General features: G+C 43.5%; 2 protein-coding genes across 5 annotated transcripts in view; both read left to right on the top strand.

Annotated features, from left to right (window-relative positions):
• The first annotated feature begins 6312 nt into the window (after positions 1-6312).
• LOC118300936 (leukocyte cell-derived chemotaxin-2-like) lies at positions 6313-12401 on the top strand. Its single transcript, XM_035625841.2, has 6 exons — positions 6313-6453; positions 6557-6636; positions 8876-9187; positions 9503-9593; positions 9962-10107; positions 11844-12401. The coding sequence occupies exons 2-6, from the start codon at positions 6588-6590 to the stop codon at positions 12008-12010; spliced, it is 765 nt and encodes a 254-aa protein (XP_035481734.1). The 5' UTR covers positions 6313-6453; positions 6557-6587; the 3' UTR covers positions 12011-12401.
• A 1322-nt stretch (positions 12402-13723) lies between these two features.
• Positions 13724-25101, top strand: part of sh3pxd2b (SH3 and PX domains 2B) — a 36169-nt gene continuing 24791 nt past the window's right edge. The window contains exons 1-2 of one of the 4 annotated variants that reach the window (XM_035624212.2): positions 13724-14086; positions 16999-17079. In XM_035624212.2, coding sequence (XP_035480105.2) covers positions 14015-14086; positions 16999-17079 — 153 coding nt within the window. In that variant the 5' untranslated portion in view covers positions 13724-14014. The remainder of the gene's footprint in view (positions 14087-16998; positions 17080-25101) is intronic. The other 3 variants (XM_047336950.1, XM_047336955.1, XM_047336957.1) reach the window with 3 other exon arrangements.

The following is a 25101-nucleotide window of genomic DNA, read 5'->3' as shown; positions in this document are numbered from 1 at the left end:
ACTCCCACCCCTGGAGGAAAGTTTGAATTTATGAAGTAAGGGTTCCACGCACAGATGTTGGCAAGCTTTTTAAAATAAATTTAATCTATTCAAGCAACCAATAAGCAGGCTACCACTCCTCTCACTGACCCACATGTATGATGATTGCGAATTTGCTTTTGTTCATCCAGTTCACTGTGCCTGAAGCCGGCTGCTTCCAGCTCATAATAATAATAATAATGGGCCAACCCTTCCTCAAATGATTTCGCTGCTAGTAATAGGGGAGAGAATTCGCCGTCCTTGTTCTTTGCAAAGTTCAACCTGAGTTAGGCCCAAGTGGATCTCCCAAAGTAAAAGCCTTTTAGTGGTAAATTTGTGTTAATATATTTAGACTGCAGCTGCTAAACATGGACACACAATGAAGAGCTAAAAAGACTGTGTATTTAGAAGATCATCATCTGATCTACTGACCACTAAAGGCTTGTATCAGCTTCAGCTAGACTTAAATGCACACCTCATATATTTTTTCTCTGTGCTCTCAGCGTCAAATCTCAGCGTCAGATCTCGAACATTGTTTACGTGTCAATTTTAGTATTTAGTTTGGTTCATTCTAGCATAGTAAGAAAGTAGATTTAGGCTGTTTCTGCTCAAGATCACAAAACCGTCACTGCTGCTGTCCTCCTCAGCAAGATGTAAAATCCACAACCTCTTTTGGTATATGAGTATATGGCTTCATAGGATTGGGGGGGGGGGGGGGGGGGGGGGGGGGGGGGGGGCAGTATAGGCCAGTGGGTGTTGATGAAATTGGCACACCAGCTTTGCCAGGTCTCGTTGTCCATTATGTGGACAGGGATGTAAGAAAAGAGTCACTGTGACGGCCAACAGAGGAGCCGTGTACAGATTATTAGCAGGCGAACACAGTGACACAATTATGAGCAGGCAGAACAAAAGATTCCTCTCTCTCTCTCTTTTTTTTCTTTCTTTCCTGTGCCCGCCATCTCTCACGCGCACATTTTCTCTCTTTTATCTGCCTCTCCCGATCTCTCCCCGTGCTTCTATCCAGTTGGATGCTGTTTGAAAGATCACGTTCCCTCGCATGAGAGTGCTGTGTAATTAACCTATGAGATTCCTGCTGTTGCAACGTGCCTCTTGCCTGCCTCGGTGACCTCCTCTGGTGGATTATTACTGCCATCTACCGGCCACGCCATGAACATGATCACGCCCACTGTGACAGAAGGATGGGATTTTACCCAGAAATATTTCTTATGGTGATGAGGAAAATCTGATGGATGCACCCTCAACTACAAACCCCCCAAAAAACAGTCAAAGTAAAACCCAGAGCCATAAAAATTAGACAACATGAAATAAAAATTCCACAATGTTAATGTCCCCTCATTTAAGTAAATGAATAGATGCATTATCAGTTAAAGATATAACTGGATATACTCTGTATGTTCCTCATCCCAGCATTGGAATGATCCCACTTATACTGCATGTGTAAGCAAAGCCTGATGTGCTGTCGCACCATAGACTACATCAATGAGCCACGTCACTGCACTATTTTTAATCACCACGGACACCGTTGTTGAAATACATTCCAATATAGCAATATAGCTATAAAATATTAATATGGTCAGTTAGATCGCGAGACCATGCTGGAACCTGTTGCCTGTTGCTTCATATTAAAAAGGAGGGGGGAACGGATGTGTGAACCTGCAAATGTTCAGTAATTATCCTGGGTCACTGCTCCACCTTTCATATTGTCCTGTTTTGTCTGGAAGGACTGTTCCTCCTTCGCTTCGGCCGGTTTAGAGTTTCTGCTTCAAAACAAACTGAGTGTCACAGCAGGAAGGTAGAGCAGTATGCAACAGGGCCCCCACGATGGAAGTGTGGAGGCTTGAGTCATTGCAGCAGTGGCTTTAGGCTATTTTGAGCATTTTTTTTTTTTTTTGTTGCTGATGCTGTCAACACTGTGGAGTAACTGTATATCAGTCATTCCTTGGAATGCCCTCTCAAATTATTTGGGGCCCTCGAGCAGTTGCTTGCCTTACTTGTTCATGGAATACAAGTACCCACATGCGTCGTTTTATTTCACACACACCTGACGCCCCACGCGGCCCAACCTCTCTGTTCAGCAGAGCATTATCCCAGCAGTATTTCAACTCGTGGTGCTCAGTAAAACAATAATCAGCGCTGTGAAAGGGCTTTGTTTTGTGTCATTGCAGATGCTATTTTTCCCTCTGCCTAGTAGACAGGTATATTAGTATCAATTTCTCCCTAATTATGTGTGCAGTAGGTGCTTACTGAGGCTAATTATACATTGAAGCTGCACTGAAGCAGTTTTATCTCGGATGCGCGATGTAAAAACACCCGTAATTATAGATAATGTGGGCTTAATTAGGTACTTCTTAATGAACAGACTTTAAATGAGATGTTGCGTAGATGAGAGACGGGACGGAGGGACTGATTGAACTTACTTCTAATGTGTTGTCCTCATTTGCAGGGGGTCTGCCTCTCCTGCACGGGCGTGCAACAACAATGTTTGACATGAAAATGGGGGTCATCCGTGTTGTTCGCTCATCAATGCAACCTCACAGTGCGGGCTAATCGATCCGGCAGCTGCCATGTTCGTGTTCATCATATTTTTTGCACCTGGTATGTACCCGCGTGGTGAACAGAATATCTTGTTCTCACTTCACCACCCTGCAGATAAAGCCTGGCTGAAATGTTGGAGGGCTTTTCTTGCATAAGAAGTAGTGAATTTGAAAAAAATATTTTAAATACCTCCACCTCTCTCTTCCCGTGCACACCAGCTGGGGTAGTGAGGGGGACCTGGCGGACTGCCATGTTTTTCAATAGAGATTTCAGCTCACTTTTAATTAACGTATTCCTCCCGCTCCACCTCATCTTTGGCTACGTACCTCTGCCTTCTTCTTCATCAAAGCAGAGGGATGTGATTCAGCCACCTTCCCCACTGCGTCTGATATTTCTCATTCTCCTCCGCGCTGATCCATCAATTATGAAACGCGCTTTGATCCGAACACGATTGGCCGTGACATCCGTCGCCTTGGCCTATCAGATTCAGCGCTGTCATCGCGTCCACTCCTGCACCATTCAAAAGGCTTTGGTCCTTAGTAATAGTTTAAGCTCTCTCCCCACTCCAGCTCCAAAGAACCGGTTTTACTTTCTCCTCTGTCCCTTCACCGTTTCTCTCCTTCGCCCGTGTCTTTGTCATATTCAGTCTCCCGGAATGAAGGTTGTGAAGCAACATGAAGGACATGATACAAGTTGTCACAAAGGAGACACTTGTTTGAATAGAAAAGTTCCGGCACTCAGCTGTTAACTGTTTTCAAAAGCCCGTCCAAATGCCCATTTTTTATTTCAGCAAACCGGGGACAAAGCCATGGAGGAAAATAGATATCGTAGAGTTTTTAAAAAAAAAATGTACGACCCCCTCCGCATTTTATACTTGTGGAAACGGCGCTGTATCAACTACAGACATGCAGTGTAAAAATATCAGATTTTGCTCTGAAATAACTGCATCTAATTGCATCTAGTCTTTCGTCTGCGGCCGGCCCTTACCTTTGAGATTGATGGGCCTCGAGATTCCAGTCACATCCAGTCCGCTGCTCTCAGGTCTGCTTTTGACTCGTCGTGTATGTTCATGGGAATTCGCAAGAGGGTTGAAGGACATGAATTGACATTTGTATGTTTTTAAAGGAGATGCTCGGCCTAAATGTTGTTCTCGTTCCCTGCAGACCCAGGGAGCGAGACGGAGACGTGTGACCGGACTTCAGTCCGTCCACTAACGCCCTCTGAAAGCCCTCCCTTGGTAGACATTGAAATGCTCTTAGCAGAGCGCATTATTCAGACTTTGGTGCCCCCTGTCTGCCGCCGCCAGCACTGCAGAGTTCAATCCCACATGGCCCTATGGCGATGTTTGTCCGCTCAGGCGTGCTGAACACCCTACTCTCCAAGCGCCATGAATATGTCTACAAATCAACGGAGCCAAGTGGGTGTGACTCCACCACTGTGTTGAGAAGGGGGATTCAGATCCGCAGAGCGACCCCGATCCATCGACACACAACTGAGCCTTTTTCACGGGCCCGTTTCTGTGAGATGCTCCTTTCACCTGAGCAACATAAAGAGGAGCTGAAAGGCGGGAAGGATATGTGCTCAGCTTGTGAAAGGGTGAAATGTCGTTGCATTCACTCCAATAGCCTCACTGTGTGCTTTTTCTTTACAACTGACAGGGGCCTGGATGTCACCAGATGCAGCCCTGGCAGTTTGCTGAAGGGTGCAAGAGGGAGAGTCCGGAGAATTAGAATGTATTTCAGGTCTGAAGCGAGTGGTGCATTGCTGCAACTGGTATCTCGGGGAAGGAGGGAGTTTGGAAGGGGGGGGGCTGGAGGGGGCGGAGGGGGTGTAGAGGAGAGCAGGAAGGAGGGGGTTGCTTTTGCAGCAAACTGTTGCTAGGAAACACTTGTGGCATCTCCTTCTGCCGCTCCCTTGAAATGCCAGAATTTGCTGGCGGAGAGGCCAAAGTGAAATGGTCCGATCCTCCCGGGAGTTTGAGGACTGTGGCACGTGTTTCTATTTAAGTCGCCATGTTTATCAAAGGCTTCTCGAGGAGTCATCACAAGCCTTTCTTCTGCCAGAGCAGGGTGGGTTTAGGATGCCGGGTTTTCCACTGCTTCTCCCTCGTCTTGTATTCATCTGGTTGTCTATTTTTCTTGGCGTATCTTTTTCTTTTTTTTTTACCCCTCTCATTCTATTTCTACCTCTTTTCTCGCTCGCCTCCCCTTCCATCGCTAATTCACTCGCTCACTCACAGTTGAGCGCCATCACTTTCTCTCTCATTCTACTTCTCCTCTTTCTGTCTGTCTTTCATTGGTCTCCCTCGCTCCCTAATTCCCTCTCTCCCTTTCAAATTCCAAGCCCTATGGTCCATCAGTATAATCCGCTGCTCAGATATTTGGTTATCAAAGCTGTCTGGCTGCAAAAGCCCCGACTCCTCACCGACCGCCATTCAGCACCTTCCCCTACAACACGCCACCGTGTATTGTAATTCAGAGAGAGTAACCAGCTCCGAATTAGAATGAAATCATTCATATTCTACAGTGACCTCCTCTGCACCACAATACATCAGAGGAAGATACTCTGGGAAACATAAGGAGAAACTTTGAATGAGCAAACAAAAAACATATTCACTAAATAAAGAACCAAAGAGTTGTCCGTTAACACAATTACTATCTTCTATAATACATGAATGAGCTTCATCCTGTACCCTTAAAGGTATCTGATGTGCCATGTTTGGCTTTTACCATACACATGCGGCACCAGGCAAACTCTTAAGTGCCCCACATTTAGCTTTCACTCCACCACGGGAGAGGGGAGGAAATTCATACCATCGACTGACTTCCGTTGCCTTGTGTGAGGCCTTAAACCTAATTGTTTTGTAATAGATGCTGGGCTCATGCATGGAGAATAATGATTTTTCTTTTTTTTAAGAGTCTCATTAAGGGCGGGAGCTAGGATATGAAAGCGTGAGGGCACACGGCATAAGAGACTTGATACAGCAGTCCTACGCCTGCTGACTGCACCGGACACACTAATGGGTTCATGTGCGGGAGTGTAATTGGAGTTCTCGTCTTACCTGCATGTTGCTGCACAGTTTCTCCTCCCTCAGGTGAAGTAATCAACATTTTTGAAGAAAACTCACACTGATGAAAATAAATGTGACATTGTGCTAAGAGTCTATATACAAGTCTCTGAATGTAATCCAGGCTGTAAGCATATTTCCCAGGACCACATTAATGGGGAAATTAATATATGTGAGTATATGATCGTAATTTCAAGGAGATTAAATGTCCACATAAGTAAAATGAACATTACAATTCCTTATTAATAATAAACATCACGTTTTTCCATCACCTGGTGATCCGTCTGGGTTTTCACTGAACTCAAAGTACATTGAAAACAATGTGATATGTTAAAGAAGAGTCAATAAATTATAAGTTACTTTCTGGCAAAGACATAATTATGTTTTGTCAAAAGTACACGATTGAGATTGAGATTATTACTGTTAATATTAAGTTAAGATATTGACTGCATCTTGAAAAATGAGAAATGATTTAAATGAAGTTTGTCAATACTGCCATAGCCTCGAATGGAACTAAGGCAATTTGTTCAAGTCTCACCATAAGCAACTTTTTTTTTTTTTTCTCTGAGGAAAATAACTAGCTCCGTGTACCTTTCAGTATGGCAATAAGAAGTCAATAATGTGAGCCTTTTCCAGCAAGTAAATTGCTGTGTTTTTCTAAAAAAGCCAATCTCAATATTGACAGAGGGGGGAGCGTCCTGTGGTCTGGGACTGCTGCAGCTTCCACAGCGGGCTGGTTTTCCCCAACAGTCCCTGCTTTGTGTTTCTACCCACAGCGCCTGCAGCCACACTGTAACTCCTCCATGAGACTGGTAAGTACAGTTCCACTTTCTCACATAGTCGTCTGCTGCTTTAGAGGACAATGGCACCTATGAGACACTAACTAACTCATAATTTTCCATCCTTGCTGCACAGATTTTTGATTTCTGACCCGACCCTCTGGACGATGAAATCGCTGTTGAGCGTTTGTCTCATTGCAGCTCTGCTGCTGTGCCGTGAGTAGCAAAGTGTATGCAGAATATACGCCGCACAAGTTTTAACATGCATCATAACGTATACAGTATACAATGCAACATGCATGCCTATGAATCAGTGTATCGTGCACATGCAGAAAAACCACTGCTCACGCCCACCTAGTGCAGTCAGGCGCACTGGCATTCACACGCAGCAGTTTTTCCATTCAACAGTGTAAACTGATAAGATTCCCAGTACAACAACAATAAATGTGTATAAATATCTGCCTGCCCTTGGAAATTACCATGAACTGAGGCCTATTGAGAGAGCGTAAACTCCTGTAAACACAAACCCCGGGGGGGCTCGGGGCTAAAATTGCTGGAGTCACTGTGTGTTGGCACAAAGGAACTAGACATTTAAAGTATGATTGAAATCCTAACGCAACATTACATCGTTGCATCTAACCGCACAGCTCAGGGCAAACTCTGCCTCTGAGGGACTGTTGAGCAGCAAGGAAATTAAGACATCTTGTTGCCGAGATAAAAATTATTCATGCCACATGACAACTCCTACCGCTGTTGCATGAGACGTACTAAGTAATACTGTATGTCACGGGTTGTGAATGGACAGAAGCATGCCAATCAGAATTGAGTGTTATTTCTGTCTCCTATTCTCTTCAGGTTAACGTTCATACCGTTAACTGATATTGCCTCTTCTAGATCAAAGTAAACATAATACCGAAACAAATTATTTTTTTAAAATCTTGCTATATATCCTTTTTGACGTATTTATGCTTTGTTCCACTAGTTTGGATGCAAGCGTGCGATGGAGCGGAGTGTCAAATCAACAGGATGGAACAATTTGAAAATTATGAATATCCAAATAGCAAAAATCTTTTGCTTTGGCTGGCCACAGTGAGCACACTAATTAAGTATGAAACAGAATTGTGGTGTGCGTGTGTGTGTGTGTGTGTTGTTCAGCGAGCAAGTGACACATGACTGCACACACAACATCAGATGTGGTGGCCTTTGGCTATGGTTAGAAACAATCAGCACAATGGGGAGAGACAGGGAAAGAGGTTTGGTTTGAAGGTTTCAGCACCTTGGATAGGAAAGAGAGGCTCATTTTCAAATAACTCCGCCAAACGCCCTAGCAACCATTTAGCCTCTCACCCAGAGCATCAAATTTATTGCATAACACCCCAACCTTTCCAAAACCGAGTATCTAGCATCATGTCACCCTGCCAACCCCATAGCAACCGCCTGGCAATGCAGTAACAACTACGAGCTAGTTTGTCCCAGAAAAACAAGTACACTTACATTTTTGCCGCAAAACTTTTCCCTTTTTGAGGTAAAAATTGCCTCTCCGTGCCACAGCCAGCTGTGCTGCCCTAGTGTCACTGAAGCCCTCCAGTGATGATAAGCAGCTTCTTTCAGTCACCGGGCCCAGTGTGTGTTTCTGCGCCAGGGCAGCGTGATTGAAATATTTTGTGCCTCTGAGGCTATTGGAGTTAATCAAGATCAAAAACTCATAATTTTTGTGGTGTCAGAATGAAACACACTATGGATAAATGAACTATGACTCTTGTCTGCACATGTGGACAAGTATGACAGTTCTGGAGTGAGCGAAGACGTACCAGGGGACTTTGTTGAAATGTTAAGAAAATTAATAAATACTGTAACCACATTTAACAAGTTTTTTTTTCAAATACATAACCACCTTTTTTCATTAACTATCAGTTGTTTATGTCCACACAGTTTTGTTTTCCATCTTGCCTCACTACATTACAGGGTGTTTAATATAATTTTAAAGCAATCTGTGCTAGTTACTTTATGTGAATTTGTCAAATTTGCTTAAGCATCTGGAAATTAATGGGGAAAGTAATTGAATTTTCTTGCTTCACACTGCATCTGGTTGTTGTGGTTGTTTCTGAATTCACTTCACTGTCTCTAGCATTCTCACTATCTAAATTTACAAGTGATGTTATGAATAGGTGGGTAGATGTATGGGCATAATTGATCTACAATAGATGTGTAGATTGGTAATCTGTGTACAGGCAGTGATTTCATATTTGTTACCGTTATATCTGTCTTTTTCTATTCCTTATCTCAACAGTAAGAAAGTCTGTGGCTTAAGATGCTAAATGCTGAGTAACAACATCCAGAGTCAAATATAATCTAAATTACCAATCTCACAAACATTTGACTAATCTAAAAAACTTGACTCTTCCTCCTCAACTCTCTTAATTCCAACTCTCATTGCCTTCCATCTCTCCTTAAGACGTCCTGTTCAGTCAAGCTTCGGAACGTGAGAAGAGAAAAGGTGAGGAATTTCAAAGCAATGGCAAGAGCACCAACAGCAACATCAAGGGGAAGAGCAATAACACAACAGCGCCCGATGGGAGATCTGAGGTCGTGTCTCCGGGGAGGAAGGTCAAGAAGACAGGAAATCTGAGAATCTCCATGGGACCAGGAAGTGACATCAGCTGCACCAGACTGGGAGGCGTCTGCCAACCGAAGCGATATATCTGCCAGGGCCGATACCTGGAAGACAAGTGTTCGGGGGCCAAGACGCGACAGTGTTGTACGCCAGGTATAGTGACACAGTTATACGTGTAAATACAAACACATACCTTAACCTGCTGTATGCACAGATTACAAATGCTGACTCTAGGACTCTCGTGAAAATGTGTTATTGTTGGTGTGGGGCTGTATCAGTGTATGACACGTCACCACTCACAGGAACGGCTTCAATAACTGACATGAACATGAGCTGATACACACTGAGCAGATGTTGAAATACCTTTTTAAACCATTTTTATTAAAAAAAAAAAACATACATGGCCTTTTGGTATGCAATGCAGATGCCTTTAAATATGAAAAACATTGTCTAACTTGTTCTCTGCAGTTGGAGCCTGGAGCGTCCTTTGTGCTGGTCACCACAACAACAGAGTGAGGGCGTGTGATGTGCACGGTTGTGGAGCTTTCAACTCCCAAAGGTGGTTCTTCTTCCAGATCATAATTCTTATGCGATGGCTTCAGGAGATCGCCGATGCCGCGACATAAAGACATGCAACATGAGCTTCACAGGGTCAGATTGGTTGACGATGGTGTTACGATATTAGACTTGAAATGGATGACTGAGGAGACTCTGAGGAGCAACAGCTCTCCAACAATATGTGTCTTGTCGTGTGACCAACCTGGTAATCAGGGAGAATGGATGAAAACTTGTATCTTTAGTGATCATTTTGTATCCATACCCGTACATTCGAATTTCTGTTTTGGAAAATTGTCGTGGAATATGACAAATCGAATCAGGCCTATTTACATAACTTTGTCATCATTTTTCCTGTCACTCCTCTGACAGAGGTAATGGCCTCCATAAAGCAGTGGACCTGGTGTGCGATGACTATGGTCTTGTCAACGCTCCGTTCTCAGGCACTCTGGCGGGTCCAGTGACTCGGAAAGACGGAGCAGGGAGTCGGTATGACGGAGTCAAATTCCTCAGCGATGGTAAGGATGACAAGATATGATATTTGAAAGTGAGCACACTGAACCACAAATTGAGAAAAAGGTCGAGGATCAAAAAGGCAGTGATATTTTGCCGTCTGTGAACCATATTGTCTGTAATAGAATTTGCTTTGATCCGCGGAGACATTTCACAAGACAAGTGGAAAGATTGACCTTCTGGTGGCGCCAGACAAAACTTAAGGGAATGACCGCGGTCATTCAAATCCATCCTCTGGGCACCATCTACCAACTTACATACCAGTTGTCCTATATTGAGATTTCACAAGTGATGGACCAGCAATCATTTCCATTGACATCCATCCTTCCAGTGGTTAAAAAACTCCCTGGGAAATCTCGGGAGAAAAATTCCATCAAGAAGGAACTCTGGATTTCTGCTTCTGCAGAAAGTAATGAAGAGGCATGGTCTAATTTTAAACCACTATAATCTTGCACTGTTACCCTTGAAAGCTAATACCTGTAATCTGTACTGTACAGGACCGACGCTAGGTCAAAGGCGCCGGTAGGTTATTACGGCGGAGGCGGTGCGGTGCGGGATGAAAAGGACTGATTTGCAGGGATTAGTCAAGGTGCTTGAGAGGGAGGCTGAGACGCCGCTGAACTCCTGCTTGCCTCTAGCCTCGAGGACCCAGTAGCATGTGAAACCCCCTCAAAGGCTGTCCGTGAGCAACCTTAAAGAACCCCAAGAGAACAGAGCAATCCATCAGCCTGTATCAGGGGAACCCGCCCGAAGAGCGCCGACCTGCCTTTGCAATGTACAGTGCATTCATGCCTCTTCATGTGCTCGCGAGTGTATTTCGAGAGCATCCTGAGTTGATGAGTAAACATCATTAGTCCTCCACTCTGCCTCCACCCCTAATTGAACTGTATTATAAGAAGAACACATGTACTCTCGGCTCCTTTCATCTCCGGGGCGAAGCGCAGACATGATTAGACATCACAGAGACACATTACCTCGCCGTGATACCCACATTAATGTCCAGACACCGATCATTAGGAGCTTGTGGGTTTCTAATGACGGCGTTGCGCGTGTTGTAGACAAGACTACTTTTTTGGCTTGTTTGTTTCCAAGTTGGTAGCTTGTTTTTGTCTGTCGAAGGGGTTGAAATGATGTCGAGGCAGTTCTTTTTTCAGGGTCTTGAACCCATGTTGACCCTTTTGTAAGGGCATATTTCAAATCTGTTGAGGGGCCTAAGAGTGTTTCCATTAACGTGGGTGTGAAATATATTTGTCCAGGTTGTATAAAGCACATTAGAGGATTTTATATCTTTTAAAAAGTAGTTTTCCCAAAGTGAGGAGATGATGCTGGAGTTGCTTAACCTCTCTGCTTCTATCCAATGAACACAACAACCTTTTTATTGGTATTGATCAGTCATTAACTCCTGTTTTACACATTACATTCACCCTTTCGCAGCTTCCCCTGCAATGTTCTTCCAACTCAACTGCATCCACTCTTTCCAGTGCAGTAGCTTGTTACAAAAATGTAGAAGTGGCGGGGTTAAGGTCTACGTCTAACCCTAACACGAAGCCATACCCTAACCCAATCGTATTAACTTTTAACCCCATCATTTCTAAGTGATATCACTGTTGGTGACATTGTTACAAACTGAAGGTCACTTTCCGTTGTTGGTACCTTGGTGCCGGAGACCACACAGGCGGTAAAAAGGCATTCATGTTCCTAAATGTAGCTTTTTTTGTTTGTTTGTTTCTGTCTAATCCAGCTCAGTGTGTGAAGATCTTCAACATTCGTCCTTACCGTTACCTGGGCCCAGTAGCTCAGGGACAAGCCTTGGGTTATCTGCTCCCCCTGCAGGAACGCTTCTCCGGTATCACCTCACACCTGGCGCTGCAAATGTGTGATGGCACTGACCCTTCACGTTTCATATGACCTCCGAATTTCATCTCTGATGCAACTGGTGAGGCTTAACCTTTTGCAACACTTAACATTTGAGCCGTTACCCTGTTAAATTCAAATACCAGATGCCTCATTATGATTAGGGCACACTTCTGTTAGTTCTTTTCTGAGTAATGAAAACAATTATTTTCATGTTATATTTAACTTCTATCCTATGATACACAGGCGTCAATTCTAACCACAGGTTGGTCTCTGTAAAGAAAGTTTTTTTAAATGTCTCACATTTTGTTTGTTTTTAAATCTCACACGCTAGTCTTGGTCAACTTTGCTTTATTGATCCCTCATCTGAATTTCATTTTTGTTAACCTTTTGGGGAATTGTTTTCATTTGTCACTCAACTTTTCTAATAAATATGACTCATACATTTCCTTACTCTTTCTTCTTTCAATATGAAAAAAAAATTGCAGTAAATAATTAGTTTCATTTCTCAGTTCTGTTGATTAAAATAGCTATGGAAAAAAAATCACTTGAAAGTGATCCACTTTTCTTGCCATGACTCAACTGACATTTTCTCTCTGATGCATGCAGCCATCAAATCTGCTGCAGGCCTTTAGGGAGGGGCATGCCCCCTAAAAACAAGGAAGAACTGCCACATGTACAGTGTTAATGTAATGAGCACACCAAACCAAGAGATGGAGCCATTTGGCAACACAACTTGTCTGTAGACTCTCAAACTTGGTCGTTCATCTTAAAATATCTGCAAAGAAACATGAGACATTTTATAAATAAAATGTCTCATAGGTCACTTGGAGCTGAATCTCAAACAAACCACAGCACAACAATGTATATTCAATGACATTAGACATTAACCATGTAGAGGAGGATGTCATGTGATGTAGCCCCCGAGGCTATACACAAAACAAATCCCAATATATATTTGTATGTAGTTTTCCATGAACATTTGAACACATAGACATGTGTGTCTAAAAACAAATAAATGGTTGAAAGAGTCAGAGGTAGTGATACATTGAATACCGGTAATGGATACGGCTGATAAGTCATAGTAAACTAACATTTGAATAACTTGCTTGAAGTATTAATGAGTTGAAGAGCTTTTTTTTAAAAATAGCTAAATGGATAAAATATTGAAAGATAATAAAAGCACCACCTGTTAAACTTGACAAAATATGAAGAGGCCTCCTTCATCTAATAAGGATGGGATTGTATATCTGAACCACTGCTGTACTAAAAAAAAGTATAGATACACACACACACACACACACATATATATATATATATATAAACATGTACAGATGGATGTATATACCTACCTACCAAAAGTAAAATTAGGCTGTAAACCAAAAAAAACAGAAGATTCAGAATGTCAAATATAGATAAACAGAGTTCAAACACAGGCCATTCATGCAAATATGAAATGTGGATTCACTCTCCACTTTCGTTTTTGAATCTGTGTATTCTGCAGATTATTGACATAAAAAATAAAAAAATAAAAAAGGTAACCACCCAGCCATACAGCTTTGAGTGCACATGGCCACGCAGCTGGCTGATCCTGCAGCCGGTGGTGCGCTCTGACGTGGTGCGCTCTGGAGGGGCTGGCGCACGGCGCGCGGCGCACGGCGCGCGACCCTGCTCGCCCCCGGTTGCTGAAATGGGAGTGGGCGAGCTGGGATAGGCTGGGAGTCCTGGGACGGGACAGGGCTCAGGGAGAGGGAGGGAGAGAGAGAGAGAGAGAGAGAGAGAGAGAGAGAGGAAGGAGGGGGAACAGAGAATCGACCGAGTATTAACTTCTGGCTCCTGCGCGGCTGAATGTTCGGCTCGGAGGTTTGACGTTGCCAGCTTTACGCGGAGGAGGGAGGAGGGAAAGAAAGAAAGAAAGATAGAAGAAAGCATTTGTTGCGTTCAGAGGTCGCGGATCAGGAGCGGCGCGGATGACAAAGAAGACAACTTTCTCCGCCGGGTTTGATCGCGTATCGTTTCTTTAACGGAGAGGCTGAGGGAGAAGAAGAAGACGACATCATGCCACGGCGCACCGTGCAAGAAGTGACCGTGCAGGATGTCCAGAAGCGAAGGAACCCGAACAAACACTACGTAAGGCCCCGTTGTCCCCGTTTCTTTCCTTTCCTTTTTGTTACATTATATCGAAACAACAACGACGGCGCGTTGGTTCCTGGAGCCGAGCAACAGCTCCGAGCTTTTATTCTTTCTTCTCCCGTCTGGGGTGAAGTTAAAAAATAACAAAGAGAGTGTCAGATTACAGTTCCACCACGCCAGGCGAGATGGACTGAGAGACTTTCACAACACGAATACACATTAGACCTCGGCTCATTGGGACGACTGTTAACAGCACAGTCTATAGAGAAAGAGATTTAACGTTCTAACGATGAAGTTTGGCACCTTAGAGACCCCCCCCCCCCCCCAAAAAAAAGTTGTTCCTTTGCGTTTTAACAGGACGTTGGAAGTATTGTTTGCTCCCTCAGATCTTTGTAAGGGTCAAACAACTTGTGCATTTCCCTCCTCAGATGGTTTCATGTCAGTTGACTTTGTTCGGTTGCCATCACGGGTGACCTGTGACCCCCAATCTACAGAAGGCCCAGTCAGTGATTTTGGATCACATGGCATACATGTGAATGTAAAGCGCTGCACGCGTCACCACCAGAGCTTGAAATCCCAAAAAAATCTAAAAAAAATCCCCATCCATCACTTCTGCTCATTTGCCAACTTCAACACCGAGGGGAAGGGTCCCAGACAACAATCTTTAATATGACGAATCAGCGCTGTCCACAAACCATCTGGACTAATCCTGACGAGGGTAGAATTAGAAGTGAGTGTCCCAGCTTTGTCATGCCTCAGGCTTTCCAATTAGAAAAAAAAGAAAAAAGAAAAGAAAAGAAAAGACGTGCGGGCACTGATAACCAGACAAGTCTCCATGGCGGCGCTCTTAAGGTCATCCCAGTGGAAACGAGGGAAGGGCCTAAATATTACCACATGTCGTGCAGCATTTAGACTTTTAATGACTTCAACTTGGGCGTACAGTTAAACGCTTTCCAGTGTTAGTGATTTATTCTATTTATCAGACTTATGCCAACTGGATTGATTATTAGAATATTAGAACATTAAAACAGGACAATATCCTTGTGTCTAAAGTAGGATGTCATGTGAAAACGCTGTGATAAACTCATTAACGCTGTCTCTATTGGCATGGAGGAGCCTGGCCAATCCATTGGATTTGTATAGTGTTACTGTGGTCCAACAGTGCTCCTGGTCCACTGGGTGCAGGATGAGGGGGGGGGGGGGGGATGGTAGACAAGAGGAATGTCTGTGGATATTTCTCCTCTTTCAGCAGTCATCTCCCACTGGTACTGCAGAGCCCGAGTGGGAGACGAGAATGTCAAAAAGCCAAAGACTCATTTTTCATACACAATGGAGCTTTCATCATCAGCCTTGTCTGTGGCAGTGTGCAGCGGCGGGGGTGGACACACGCGGGTCAATTTGTTTGCAAAAAGTGCAGACGGAGGCGCTTTTAAAAAGTAACACGTATGACATCATGTGGGCGGCAGGGCCAACGGTGACGGGCTGTGCCCGGTCCTCCGCAGGTGTTCGTGTTAGTTTTGTGTACACGGTTGTGCGCGCCTGTTTGTGCCCCGCGCCCGCACATGTTGGGTTGTGTCCATGTGTGTGTGTGTGTGTGTGTGTGTGGAAGTGCTCGCCTGGATTGAAGGACCAGAAAGACCTCATACCGCTGTGAGTGTCAGTGGTCAAGGACACAGAGTTCTCCGGGTCCCGTGTCCTTGCCATCTGCCTCCGGTGCAGCCCATGTTGCTTTGTGCCTGTCCTACTCCACACACGCACATACACACACACACACACACACACACACCTTAGACCTTCCAGAACCATGGGGTGTGGTTACGAGTACAACAGGCAGCTTAAAGCTCATCTTACTTGAGCCTATTGCTTTGAGAGGAAAAGGAAAATGTCATTAATATTGTTAATATTGTTTCATTGACTTGTGGGTACATTTATTTCACTCCTTTCCGCTATTGTATGTGATGTAGATTAAGAGATATGATTGTCCATGACACTGTAGCAAGGATAAAAACTCATCAGCTTGGCATTAGATGGTTCCTAATAATTAAGAATTAAGTAAATAGTAGTTGGCTAGAAACAATGGCCCTAAAAAGATAGTCCCTTTGCTTGTGTTAATGTATAGACGACCCTCCATTCATTTAAGGTTTAGATGGACACACTGAATTTGTAATAAATCTATGATGTTTAATGTATAATGAAGACGGTTTCCCTGCTGGCCTGTACAGCTCTCAAAGTTGGTCTGTCCGTGGCTGCATCTGACTCCAGTGCCCTGAAAGAGAAGGCGAGGCCACAGAGGCTCTGGGAGTGGGGCCAACGGCGCTCAGTCAGACACGGCGAGCCACCCAGGAGTTTCCAATCGCCTCCCTGCCTCTCCTCTCCTCTCCTCGTTCGTCTTTAAGGGAGGAAAATAAAGAACGGTGTCTGTTGCCTCCAGACTGCATGTGATGGGGCCCAGACGCTCTCGGTCAAATGCTTGTTGTCGATGTGCGTTTGGATGAATTTGGGGGCAGATATAATGCCCAATAAGCCAATTTTTTTAACTCAACATAATAATCACTGCGTTCTAACGTTGTTGAGGCTCCCTGCATACATCCAGAATGTGACAATGTGCCGCGTGTGAGGCTTCACATCCATACAGGATAACGACATCCTCCCCTGCAGGAAGTGATGCTAACAGACTGGGAAGTGAAGTCATTGGATGTCCCCGTTGCGTTTGTGTGAACGGATGATGACTGCTGTCTGGGAAGCCTGCTGTTTGCTTTTACCTCATGCTGCCCTCATTAGGAGTCACAGCACCGCCTATTACTAGCACTATGAGTCAGGAGTGATGCCGCGGGGGGGGGGGGGGGGGGGGGGGGGGTGTTGAATTATCTAGTGGTTCCACTTATTTTTTTTGTCTTTTGTTTTTCCAGGTTTACATCATCAAAGTGTCCTGGAGCGATGGCAGCACGGAAATCATTTTCAGACGCTACAGCAAGTTCTTTGACCTGCAGGTGAGTAGGTGTGTTCGTCTGTGCACGCGTGTCATGATGTGTTGATTTCCTTTCTTTTTTTTTTGTACAACGTTGGTGTGTGTACAGTTGCACGGGTCGTAACCTTTCCACCGGCGATTACTAACATAGGCCAGGAAGGGACTCTCCATACAACACTATCCGCCCATATGACACTGGCACTGTAATCATGCCGCGTGAGAGGAGTCGGAAAACGTCCCAGAAGAGAGGGCAGCGATGAATGCGACGACCGCACTGATGACCACAGAAATGCCTGAATCATTCGCGAGCGTCATGCTGGCAGTGTGCGTTGCACAAGCAAGGGAATCTCATTAGTATCCTCGTTTCTCTTCCTCTTTCTCGGAGGCAATGCATCTGGGGCCCCGGTCACGTCTGAGCTAAAGAGAGCTTGGACAGAAAGCACAACGGCTTTTAATGAGCACATAGTCAATTTAGGCAAAGAGTACTGTCAAGCCTAATGGGATTAAATGCCGTTTAATTGATTAGGATGGTCCGAGCATGAGCAATGAAACAAAACATCAAAATGGTTTTCTGAGCCTGCAAATATAATGTTAACTAGAAGAATGTAAACTATTTCTATTTCATGACAAGAAGATACATGTTGCCCACACAGTCTTGCTCATGTAAAATTCATAATTGTTGTTTTTAAATCACCTTTCCATTCGTTAAGGCCTTGAAGTTGGACTAGCTGTTCACAGTAATTTGAGTAACTAATGGAGAAAAACATAAAAACAAAAAAGGAAGGGCTGCTGTCTGTTCTGTACTGCTACAGTAGCTAAATAACTTATTGTCTCATTATACACAATCATTAAACCTATCACACTTTTCTCATGAGGATTATTATTATTATGGTCTGCATGTTCACAAATAATAAAGTGGCATTTCCATAAAAAGGAAAACGGAAAGATGGTCGTCTTAAAGGGCACTAGGAGACTTGCAAACCAGATCTTGAATATCGGTGCTAAAAACGATACATGCCAGTGTACACACTTTCTGTATGACCAGTTCAAAGAGTCTGGATTATTAATAGTTGGTTCAACATCTGTCATCGTCTTTTGTGGCTATTCTCAATTAAATTTACTTTACTTTATAATTCAGACCATTCATGTCTGTTTTGAAAATTGCAACTAGGGTTCATTTAAGGTGGGAGAGAGATTTAGAATGTTGGAAATTCAGAATACACTGGGGGCGTTCCAGTATGGGCTAGGAAAGGGAGTTTTGAGAGCCATTACATCTTTGCATAACATCAACTTATCCCAGAGTAAATTTATGTCCGTGCGTGTTGCAATATGTGTGCCAGGAAACGGTTCCCTCTTTAAAACAATTTTCTTATACAACACTGCAAACTGTCACCAATCATCGTTGCGTGCCTGTTTCATCCGTATATGAGCATGTCGCCAGCACAAATCACCAGTTATACAGTGCTGGAGTCAGGTGAGCATTATGAGATATTTTCGGCAGGGGCATTTCCTGGCAGGTGTTTACCCGACAATACTCTGAGCTGCCTCACGCTGTGTCGACAGCCTGTGGCTGGTGAGGGAGACGGAGATAAACCCAGCTGGAGAGGTCAGCTCCACTAGGAAAAAGGGATTAAATGCAATCTTTTTTTTGTTGGCATATTTAAAGATAAGTCAAACATCGATAAGGCACACCTCACTGGAGGCCGTGTGCACCAGTATAAACTTTTTTCTTAATATACACACTGTAAATGTACGAGAAGAAATGATTAGTTTGTTCATTTTGGGCCGACATTAATCATTAGGGATCATCCAAGAGCCCGGCCAGGAAAGTGTCATAATGCTGAGTCACTTAGTTTCTCGCATTATCATTTCTTAATTTCCCATCATCCTCCTTTTGCTTTCCTCCTTTGCACCCTTCTCCTTTTATTTATTTTTTTTTTTTTTTTTACCTGTCCACTCTGGTCATCTTTCATTCTGTAGTTTGATGCTGTTGTCTTGCACTGCGATTCAGGAGGGGTTCATATAAATAGAGAACAGCTACAAGGGAAGAACAAAGATACTCAAGCAGTTTTTGGTAGGTTTAAAGCCTGAGAGCCAGACAGGAAGTGTTATTCACCACATCCTGTCACTCACCACAGCTGGCCCAAGCAGCTGATGCCTCAGTTCACCCAAGCAAACATGTGCTTTTTTCTGTGATCGCTGACCACGGACTCCGTTTGTTCACTCACACGGCCTGAGTTCAGGACGATGCCTACATTTATTTGGGTTATTATCTTATCTTATCATTACTTAAATCCACACATTATCCGCCAAGTTCCCCTCTTATTTGATCATTTAAATCCAGACAGCGGTCCTGATGATGAGATGAACACACATGCGGATGTTAGATAATTCTAATCTTAATTTCTTGTGTGTATTCCTTCACCTTTTTAACACCTGCGTTCTTTCTGTAACTCTGCCAGTAATGCTTTTCCTGCCAGATTAAATGTGTACCCGTTAATGGACAAGATGGACAAAAATGGTCTTGAATTAAATCCACCAAATGCATAGCTTCTGCTCCAGAACAAGGCTGGCACCATGGCTTAAAGCTCTCTCTAATAACGGATGTCTTGCATGTCTGACAGCATACACATTAAGAGCCAGACGTTCTTCTCACCCAAGATATTTCTTCTACTTCAAACCTAGTTTATTTTTGTTCCCACCCAAACCAGAGACTCCCCTAAGAAGTATGAGAGAGTTATTTGGGTATACATTGCTGCACACTGACGGATTTGCTAGCTGTTGAGTACAGAGTGAACAAACGTTGGAGCGTTTTAACATGAAGCATTTCCGTCCTCTTGTTTCAGTGTGTTCAGTTGCGAACAGAAATAGACTGAGCTGTTGCCTCAGAGAAATGGAAAGTGCAGAGCTTTTTTTTGCCATGGGGTCATCCTGGCGGCTTTGTAATTCAGTTTCCATGTCACTTAGAACAGTTTCCATGCTGCACACGTGTCCGCTCAACTTCACAAGCTGAGTCATCAAGCACGCAGAGTCGCTGTGGATAGAGGATCGGTTTTACTTTAAAGTTGTTGGAAGAAAAAATAATAAAAGAATAGTGTTTATTCAAAGTTGCCATCATCGGTTATATCTAGTTACAAAATATTATATAAGATGGGCATACTATTTTACAAATTAAAGATGGGTACACTGTATTCTTCACGATTCATGGAAATGCACCCAAAACAGAAGTCCAAACATCTGAACCTGCAGTATATCACCATCGTTTTCAATTTTGACAACAATACATATTGTTGTGGTTTTTTTATGACGGCCTTGGATGGTAAATTCTGAGGAGTTGTTACACCCGCCAAGGAGGTTCTGTTTTCATTGGCGTTTGTCAGACTGTCAGTCAGCATGACAACTCATAAACAAAACTGATTTTCTTTCAATTTAGTGGAGGTGTGTGGCAATAAACCACGTAAGAACCCACTTTGAGTGGCAAGAAACTAAATAGAAGCTGACTGAGCCCCCATCGGCCGGGGCTATAGAATACCACGAGATAGCGAAGTCGTCCTTCGCGTCTTGCGATAGGGTGGTGATCTCCAGTGCACTCTTGTCCAGTGCATGCTGGGATCAACAATAGAATAAGTGAGTATAGAATATCCCTGCCCTCTTGTTGCTAAGGCAACAGGAGGGCAGGGTGGGACAGTATATGACACCTGAAGTATTGTGTCATAGTCCACCAGGGGAAACCAGGAGTCCTGAATTACTGTGACTAAACCCAGCCCTCACTGGCCCACCTCAAAGAGTTGCTCCGCTGAACAGCTGATGATGATCACAGGGTAAAAAAAATTCCACGGCCCTGCAACTCTGTGCTAAGAGCATAGTGCACAAGCTCAAAGTTTCAACCAAATGGTAAAGGAGAAAATACGCCTTTGTAACAGTTCCTGGCAGCATTGTACTGCCGAGTCAGCTGCAAGAAACAGACAATCGCAAATTATTAGTTTATAGTTTTCTAAGTCGAATTTAAACTCAAATTTACTCGTTTGTCATAATATACCCCTACTGAAATGTTAAATAACACTTTACCGTGATAAAAGAAGGAGGGACCAAGGTCACGCTACTTTATTTACTCGAGTGCACCTGAGGATCATTAAACCGGAACCACACCCCCGGGTGCTGTTTTTTGAAGCTGATCCTCTTCCGTGACCTTCCTGAAGGTGATTGTGTAGAAGGAGAATGTCTCTACAGGGATCAACCAACAGTATGACATTAAAATTATTTAGACTGAACATACTACGCGCCAATATCGTCCGTGTGCACCCAGAAATGAGCATATACATGTGGGATGCTACCTAGGAAGCTTAGTATTGGTCAAAGGGAAAGTATTGGTCATGCATATTAAGATTCAATGTCATTTAGACATCCATCCATTATCCGTACATTCTCACTCACAATGGGTTATGCTTTTTCCTTTTTTAAGTCCTTTGGAAATGGGGAAAGTAGTCGTTGACATTGTTAACAAAGTTATTTTTGGTATCATATACAGTATGTATCGGTTTTACTTAAATTCTATCCTACAAACATTCTGTTCATATAGCCATCAATCAAGTCAAACCTGCCATACAATTCTAGCACTACTGCAGTTGATGATGATTAAGTATTGTTTAATAAACTGTTGGCAGTGAAAGCCACTGCCCAGGGATCAATGCCGGTCCTCTCACTGCTTCATCGGTGGACCGACAGTTCGGCCGACCACAGTCTTTTACTGTGCGATCTTCTGCAAAGGGGTTAAACATTACCTCATACATGAATCTACAGTGAATAAGTAGAAGACTGCTGAGAAAGGCATGTTGCAGAGAGAGAGCAGCCATTGTTCTCTGACCTTTTAAACTCTCACCCACTCGCCAGTCTGGTGCTTCTCAGATCGGGTTCATCGGGCCCCTTATTCGAAGGCCGAAGATGTGGTTACAGCGGATATGGACTAGACAAATTATAGTCCCTCGGAAGATTACGTTAGCCCTCTGATTCAGCAAGAATTGTTAAATCGAATAACAGCGTTCAAAGGTTTACAGCGGCATGGGCGTATTAACAGGGCTGGTTTATGTGACACGCTGAAAATGGAAAGGTGTGTCAATCAGCTGGATCACACAAAAAACATGAGAGAAGAACCCAGATAAACGGGCAGATCCAAGAATACATTTCTCACTCTCTTTAACATGGCGAGTTAGGGCATTTTCATTTTTCTGAAGACATTTCTCAAGAAATAATTGGCGGAGGTATGCGATCCCCGAGGGCGCCTTCTAGTTTTTCTTGTACCGACCTTTGGGTTTGCGGTTGTCTTTCAAATAAGTCGCCATAGTTGTAAAAATGAACTGCTATTTCTTTTCTGGATATTCAGTCTTTACATTATAGGCGGTATCGTAGAAATCTTCTAAGCATGTTCTAGAGTAGTGTCAGCATCTCGTCATCATGAGCTGATGGTACTTTGAAGTCAATCAGTCCACACCAAGACCATATATATCTGTCATCATACCATCTATGAAGTACCAATGTGAATTTCTCTCTGACTGTAATGAAGACAGATGGATATCGTTTTAAAGCAACATGCTTCATCTCAGCCTCGGAAAGTCACGTGGAGCCCCAGTGTGCTCTGCCCTGGCCCGACGTCCCTCCTGCCTGTAGAGCATGGATATTTGATGTTGGCTGCAATGATGTAGCTAATATTTTGGAGAGACGGCCTCACTCTCCGCAGATGCCTCGTCTTGCTTGAGTGGCTCTGATTACAGAGTAGGCCCGAGGTTCAGAGTAGACGCAGAGACTGGGTGTGCCTGCACTCAGAGGACGGACACATGGGAACAATTACAGTGCGTGGGGTATCGGCTCCTCTGTGTTTGTCTCTCTCTCATCGTCTGCCTGTCTTTCTGTTTATACAGCCTCTTGCAAAGTGGCAGTGTGTCAGCGGTGAGGCACATCAACCTCTTTGCCTTTTTTGTTGTTGCTGGTATCTTCAAAAAGACCCGACGACTGCAGTGACTGACTCACCTCTTTAACTTGAACCTGTTTAAACAAAGAGTGGCCGCTTCTCTGACCCGTTTCTCTTTTAATCGATTTTTCTGTTCAACCGGGGAATACACTTTGGTGGCTTTAACTTTATGATGGTGAGCTTCGGCAGTTGGAGCCAAGCAAAAGTGATTTAAGTGCACCTGCATGCGGCATGATATTCACGGCTGAAGGACGATCTCATCCCAAACAACAGAAAACGAAATCAACGCCACAATCCAGATTTTTTTTTTTTTTTGAAGAAAAAAAAAAAGAATCGCTGTGTCTAAATTAACACCAAGCTAATAATCTCATTGGTCTCTTTGCTTTGTAATTATACTCTTATCAGTACAGTGTCACAATGTACAGCTTGTTATTTTTGTTCTGCAACATTTTTAAAAAGAGGAAAATTATCAAAGGCCATTTGAGGTGAGAGAGTATTTCATGTCATTCAAACATTTTCAAAGCTTTTTCTTTTCTTCATTGTGGATGACTTGCCCGGCTCCTGCAGGGGCTTACGGAGCTCATTAGAGGGGTTTAAAGATTAGGTAAAAGAAAGCATGTTGAACCTGTGTAGAGAATGAGAGGGTGGTTTTGTAGCATAAGATATGGGAGGTGCCAGATTTGGTCAAGAAATCAAGTGAAGTGGAGGAAACAAAGGGCAGGAGGGTCTTTCTGCACAGCTGCACATCTGAAGTCATATGAAAAACACGTGTCCTCTTTTACGCTTGAACATTTAAGATGTGTCGTTCTTTTTTTTTTTTTTTCTCTGACCGGTGCTGTTCCAACCAGATGTTTGCAACCTTCCAGATGCTGTCAATCCTCTCAAACTGTAGTCAAATAGTGCATTGATTTAATCAACACCTGAAGACAGGCTTTAGAAAACCTGTTAATCTGTTGATTTAAGACTGTGGAGAACTTTAAGCCTCTTATTTTATAGCATCAACTACTCTTAGTCCACAATGAGACAGTCCATAAAACGTATTACAGATTACTCTTTGGCACAGTTCTCTGCATTTTCCATAACCCCTCCATCACCTCTCCTCATTTTACAACCCCCCGCCTCCCTTTTGTCTGTTAGTTTTGGCTCAATCGAACATATTGTTCCAACGTAATTATGCTTTCTCGTAAGCTTTCTATAAGTTCATGCTGATGGCAAGCTGGATGCTTCTTGTCAAATGTAGGACGAGAGAGATCGTGGAAACAATGAGGCTCGGAAAATACAAGATGTATAGATAAAATAATTCTTCATCAGGTTGACATGGAACAGAACACAGTCGGAAATGGTAATAATGTCATTATGTGCTGCTGGATCTGTCATGGTTCACGTGGCCCTGCTCTAACTGCATCCGCAGATCTACTTCTTGACCCTAACCATCTTTCTCTCCTTTAACATCAAGGTCTTGTGTGGGTCCAGTACATAATTCAATGTAGTGCTAAGGTTTTTAGATCGGAATCAATTTTAGAGGGGGGTGGCAGAACACCCATTGCTGGAAAGCAGGCATTGTTGACATATTACAAAAAGACTAAATCACGCTTGAGATGAAAGTAACTACATTTCCTGTTCTGATAAGTGAACATGGTTGACAGTGTGAAGCTACACAATCAATAATCACCACAGAGTAGTGAAGAGATTGCTATTTTGGTCCATGGTCTATCTATAAAAACGATGATTGATTCAATGGACCAATAATTGAAGATTAGAGATTATTTATATCATTCAACAGTTTGAGTTTTTTTCTTCCTGTGGTCAAATAAAAGTCATATTTTGAAGGACTGGATTCTATATATCATAGTCATTTCCAAACACTCACTGTCTTGTAAAATCATTTTACACCTAACACTAAATCTTTTGGGTGGAGGTCTGCAGGTGTCACAAAGAGGGAGTGCACTTGGAGGTCAGTGGTTAGTATGACCAGGTGCCATTTTTTTATTGGCCTCAGCTGCATCGAGAATGGAAGACACACGCACGCACGCACACACATATGCACACATATATATGTATATCCATATCCAAACAACC

This window comes from Scophthalmus maximus, chromosome 2, assembly GCF_022379125.1.
Source record: "Scophthalmus maximus strain ysfricsl-2021 chromosome 2, ASM2237912v1, whole genome shotgun sequence".
Lineage (NCBI taxonomy): Eukaryota > Metazoa > Chordata > Actinopteri > Pleuronectiformes > Scophthalmidae > Scophthalmus > Scophthalmus maximus.
The sequence above is the reverse complement of the archived record's forward strand: the minus strand, read 5'-3'. Positions and strand labels throughout refer to the sequence as shown.